The sequence below is a fragment of the Oncorhynchus gorbuscha genome, linkage group LG22 (assembly GCF_021184085.1).
Source record: "Oncorhynchus gorbuscha isolate QuinsamMale2020 ecotype Even-year linkage group LG22, OgorEven_v1.0, whole genome shotgun sequence".
In the NCBI taxonomy this organism is placed as follows: Eukaryota; Metazoa; Chordata; class Actinopteri; order Salmoniformes; family Salmonidae; genus Oncorhynchus; species Oncorhynchus gorbuscha.
In genome coordinates, this window is record NC_060194.1 from 49271823 (window position 1) to 49277822 (window position 6000).

General features: G+C 50.7%; 1 protein-coding gene across 1 annotated transcript in view; it reads right to left on the reverse strand.

The window, feature by feature from the left end:
* The window catches only part of LOC124009465 (piezo-type mechanosensitive ion channel component 2-like), a gene marked incomplete at its 5' end in the record, with an annotated part of 249921 nt that overhangs the window by 115889 nt on the left and 128032 nt on the right, over positions 1-6000 (reverse strand). The window contains 4 exon segments of the mRNA XM_046321275.1: positions 122-322; positions 1027-1149; positions 2240-2416; positions 2933-3093. Of these exon segments, the coding sequence (XP_046177231.1) occupies positions 122-322; positions 1027-1149; positions 2240-2416; positions 2933-3093 (662 nt within the window).

Sequence of the window (6000 nt, forward strand, 5' to 3'; positions counted from 1 at the left end):
GTGATCTCTCTGAATATAATGGTTTCTACCTTCCTCCATCCCATGTGATCTCTCTGAATATAATGGTTTCTGCCTTCCTCCATCCCATGTGATCTCTCTGAATATAATGGTTTCTGCCTACCTCCAGCCCGAACTTGTAGAAGAAGTAGTTGATGAAGTACTTGGCACAGTTGCCAATGCCGTTGTCGAGGTGTTGCCGCGTGATGTCATGGAAGATGATGCGAGCGGCGGGCGCGGTGAGCTTGTTCCTCAGTCTGTAGTACTGCTGGTGACGGTAGATGGTCACCTCAAACGCCAGCATGGCCAACATCAGCAGGTTGTTCTGGAGGAGGACAAAGAAACAGTGAAGTAACAGAATAGATCTTTGTTATTTTTGTTATTTTTGCACTACTGACTCAGTTGATAGAGGTAGATGTTTAGTCTAGCCTTGACTCAGAGACTGGTCCTTCTAGCACCGACTCAGAGAATGGTCCTTCTAGCCCGGACTCAGAGACTGGTCCTTCTAGCATTGACTCAGAGACTGGTCCTTCTAGCCCTGACTCAAAGGCTGGTCCTTCTAGCCCTGACTCAGAGACTGGTCCTTCTAGCCTTGACTCAGAGACTGGTCCTTCTAGCCCTGACTCAAAGGCTGGTCCTTCTAGCCCTGACTCAGAGACCGGTCCTTCTAGCCCTGACTCAGAGACTGGTCCTTCTAGCCCTGACTCAAAGGCTGGTCCTTCTAGCCCTGACTCAGAGACTGGTCCTTCTAGCCCTGACTCAGAGACTGGTTCTTCTAGCACCGACTCAGAGACTGGTCCTGATTCACAGGCTGGTCCTGCCAGACAGATAATCAAAGGTGAGTCTCTCCCAATGTCCTGGGTACTGAGATGTATCAATGGCAGATTCATGAAAAACTCAGTGTATGAGTTTTCTATCTTATTTGAGAACTATTTCCTATGTTTGCATGTCCCAAAAGTGATGCTATACTACTATACAATATAGATGTCTTGTTTTATAAGTAAACGTGATCGGTTAGTGTCTCCTCACCCTGAGGTTCTCCAGTAGAGGGTTGAATTTGTTGAGTCCGACCCAGTTGGACGGGTCTACTGGCTCCTTGTACAGCAGAGAGTCTTTCATCTCTTCTCTCTGTTTGTCTGTGTAGTTCATTGGCTGGGGAGGACGAGGAGTCAGAACAGGAGTCAGAACAGTCAAAGAATATTTAGACGACCCTAGGCTTTTGTAAGTACCCTTACGAACAACCCAGAAGACGAAGTCAGTCCAAAACATAAAATGTTCATAGTGACAGTTACATATTGGTATCTATCTCCATACGTTTGAATAGATATGTTCAAATACCTTTGGCCAAGGCTTCGGCATAGATTTGAGACACAGCAATTTAACAAAATCTATCAAACAGCCAACCATTCCATAAACCAACTGACCAACCAACCAACCATTCCACCTACCAACCAACCATTTCATCACCCAACCAACCATTTGATCAACCAACCAAACAACCAACCAATCATTCCATCAACTAACCAACCAGCCAACCAGTAAACCATTCCATTAACCAACCGACCATTCCATCAACCAGCCAACCATTCCATCAACCTAACAACCAGCCATTCAAATAAACAAACCAACCATTCCATCAACCAACCAACCATTCCATCAACCAACCAACCAGCAAACCATTCCATCAACCAACAAACAATTCTATGAACCAGCAAACCATTCCATCAACCAACCGGCCATTCCATCAACCAACCAACCATTCCATTAACCAACCAACCATTCCATTTACCAACCATTCCAACAACCAACTGACCATTCGATCAACCAGCAAACCATTCTGTCATCCAGCCAACCATTCCATCAACCATCCCACCAACCAACCTTTCCATCAGCCAACCAATCCTTCCATCAACCAACCATTCTATCAACCAGCCAACCATTCTGTCAATCAACCAACCATTCCATCAACCAACCAACAAACCAACCATTCCATCAACCAACCAACCAACCACACAACCAGCAATTCCATCAACCAACCATTCCATCAACCAACCAACCAACCAACCAACCAACCAACCATTCCATCAACAAACCAACCAGCCAACCAACCATTCCATCAACCAACCAAACAACCATTCCATCAACAAACCAACCAGCCAACCAACCATTCCATCAACAAACCAACCAACCAACCATTTCATCATCCAACCAACCATTCTACACACCAACCCACCCTACTCACCATGGAGCAGTTCTTGGAGTAAGAGGCAGGTTGTATAGATTCCAGCTGGTACAACATCTTACAGACGATGATAACACAGGTCCAGACTGTACAGATACTGGAGGCCAGGGGTCTGAACTGACCGAAGGGTAGAGCGAAGGCCCAGCACGCCAGGAACACGTAGTTAAACAAGGACACCTGCCAGAGAGGAGAAACAGTTAGAGCGAAGGCCCAGCACGCCAGGAACACGTAGTTGAACAAGGACTCCTGCCAGAGAGGAGAAACAGTTAGAGCGAAGGCCCAGCACGCCAGGAACACGTAGTTGAACAAGGACTCCTGCCAGAGAGGAGAAACAGTTAGAGCGAATGCCCAGCCTGCCAGGAACACGTAGTTGAACAAGGACACCTGCCAGAGAGGAGAAACAGTTAGAGCGAATGCCCAGCACGCCAGGAACACGTAGTTGAACAAGGACTCCTGCCAGAGAGGAGAAACAGTTAGGTTTAGTGTCTGTACCACTACTAGCTTTATGAAAAGATCACTACTAAAAACACAAACTCCAAGGGTAGACAATGATTGTTAATAGGAACGACTGAAACAGAGGTAGTTTGGATGACAAGTATTCAATTGTTTGTGTAATGCCGAGGCGGAAGCTCAGCTGCCTTAACACAGTCTTGTAGCAAGCAGGGCAGCTGGGCTCAAACCCCCAGCCCTTACCTCCTTGACAGAGACCAGTATGATATACGAAGAGACGATCTTGATGATGTGTATCTCTAGGAGCCACCAGATGAAGAGCTGCAGCTTGTGGAAATATTCCAGGAACTTGAGGAACAGCACAGTCAGACGGTCCACCACCAGGTGCCACTTATTCTTTAGGTCTGACAGGAACAGGACGAGACAGGAAGTAATCAGTCAGCCAGTCAGCCAATAGTCAGCCAGTCAGTCAGACGGTCCACCACCAGGTGCCACTTATTCATTAGGTCTGACAGGAACAGGACGAGACAGGAAGCAATCAGTCAGCCAGTCAGTCAGTCAGTCAGCCAATAGTCAGCCAGTCAGTCAGTCAGTCAGCCAATAGTCAGCCAGTCAGTCAGTCAGTCAGCCAATAGTCAGTCAGTCAGCCAGTTAATCCGTCAGTCAATAAGTCAGTCAACCAGTAGTCAGTCTGACAATCAGTCAGCCAGTCAGTCAGTCAACCAGTCAGTCAGTCAGTCTGACAATCAGTCAGCCAGTCAGTCAGTCAACCAGTCAGTCAGTCAGTCAGTCAGCCAATAGTCAGCCAGTCAGTCAGCCAGTCAGTCAGTCAGTCAACCAGCCAGCCAGTCAGTCAGTCAGCCAGTCAGTCAGTCAACCAGTCAGTCAGCCAATAGTCAGCCAGTCAGTCAGTCAGCCAATAGTCAGTCAGTCAGTCTGACAATCAGTCAGCCAATCTTGTCAGTCAGTCATCCAGTCAGTCAGTCAGTCAGAGTATCAGTCAATCAGTCAATCAGTCAGTCAGTCAGTCAGAGTATCAGTCAATCAGTCAGTCAGTCAGTCAATCAGTCAGTCAGTCAGAGTATCAGTCAATCAGTCAGTTAGTCAGAATATCAGTCAGCCAGTCTGCTACCTGCCTCTAACCACTAGTCTACCTGCCTCTAACCACTAGTCTACCTGCCTCTAACCACTAGTCTCCCTGCCTCTAACCACTAGTCTCCCTGCCGCCCCACTAGTCTACCTGCCGCCCCTCTAGTCTACCTGCCTCTAACCACTAGTCTACCTGCCTCTAACCACTAGTCTACCTGCCGCCCCACTAGTCTACCTGCCGCCCCTCTAGTCTACCTGCCTCTAACCACTAGTCTACCTGCCTCTAACCACTAGTCTACCTGCTGCCCCTCTAGTCTACCTGCCGCCCCTCTAGTCTACCTGCCTCTAACCTCTAGTCTACCTGCCTCTAACCACTAGTCTACCTGCCTCTAACCACTAGTCTACCTGCCTCCCCTCTAGTCTACCTGCCTCTAACCACTAGTCTACCTGCCGCCCCTCTAGTCTACCTGCCTCTAACCTCTAGTCTACCTGCCTCTAACCACTAGTCTACCTGCCTCTAACCACTAGTCTACCTGCCTCCCCTCTAGTCTACCTGCCTCCCCACTAGGCTACCTGCCTCCCCTCTAGTCTACCTGCCACCCCTCTAGTCTACCTGCCACCCCTCTAGTCTACCTGCCTCCCCTCTAGTCTACCTGCCACCCCACTAGTCTACCTGCCTCTAACCACTAGTCTACCTGCCTCCCCTCTAGTCTACCTGCCACCCCTCTAGTCTACCTGCCTCCCCTCTAGTCTACCTGCCACCCCACTAGTCTACCTGCCTCTAACCACTAGTCTACCTGCCTCCCCTCTAGTCTACCTGCCACCCCTCTAGTCTACCTGCCTCCCCTCTAGTCTACCTGCCTCCCATCTAGTCTACCTGCCTCCCCACTAGTCTACCTGCCTCTAACCACTAGTCTACCTGCCTCCCCTCTAGTCTACCTGCCTCCCCTCTAGTCTACCTGCCTCTAACCACTAGTCTACCTGCCTCCCCTCTAGTCTACCTGCCTCCCCTCTAGTCTACCTGCCTCTAACCACTAGTCTACCTGCCTCTAACCTCTAGTCTACCTGCCTCCCCTCTAGTCTACCTGCCTCCCCTCTAGTCTACCTGCCTCCCCTCTAGTCTACCTGCCTCCCCTCTAGTCTACCTGCCTCCCCTCTAGTCTACCTGCCTCCCCACTAGTCTACCTGCCTCTAACCACTAGTCTACCTGCCACCCCTCTAGTCTACCTGCCTCTAACCACTAGTCTACCTGCCTCCCCTCTAGTCTACCTGCCTCCCCTCTAGTCTACCTGCCTCCCCTCTAGTCTACCTGCCTCTAACCACTAGTCTACCTGCCTCCCCTCTAGTCTACCTGCCTCCCCTCTAGTCTACCTGCCTCTAACCACTAGTCTACCTTCCTCTAACCACTAGTCTACCTGCCTCTAACATCTAGTCTACCTGCCACCCCTCTAGTCTACCTGCCTCCCCTCTAGTCTACCTGCCTCCCCTCTAGTCTACCTGCCTCCCCACTAGTCTACCTGCCTCCCCTCTAGTCTACCTGCCACCCCTCTAGTCTACCTGCCTCCCCTCTAGTATACCTGCCACCCCCACTAGTCTACCTGCCTCTAACCACTAGTCTACCTGCCTCCCCTCTAGTCTACCTGCCACCCCTCTAGTCTACCTGCCTCCCCTCTAGTCTACCTGCCTCCCCTCTAGTCTACCTGCCTCCCCTCTAGTCTACCTGCCTCCCCTCTAGTCTACCTGCCACCCCACTAGTCTACCTGCCTCCCCTCTAGTCTACCTGCCTCCCCTCTAGTCTACCTGCCTCTAACCACTAGTCTACCTGCCTCCCCTCTAGTCTACCTGCCTCCCCTCTAGTCTACCTGCCTCTAACCACTAGTCTACCTGCCTCTAACCTCTAGTCTACCTGCCTCCCCTCTAGTCTACCTGCCTCCCCTCTAGTCTACCTGCCTCCCCACTAGGCTACCTGCCTCCCCACTAGGCTACCTGCCTCCCCTCTAGTCTACCTGCCACCCCTCTAGTCTACCTGCCTCCCCTCTAGTCTACCTGCCTCCCCTCTAGTCTACCTGCCTCTAACCACTAGTCTACCTGCCTCCCCTCTAGTCTACCTGCCTCCCCTCTAGTCTACCTGCCTCTAACCACTAGTCTACCTGCCTCTAACCACTAGTCTACCTGCCTCTAACCTCTAGTCTACCTGCCACCCCTCTAGTCTACCTGCCTCC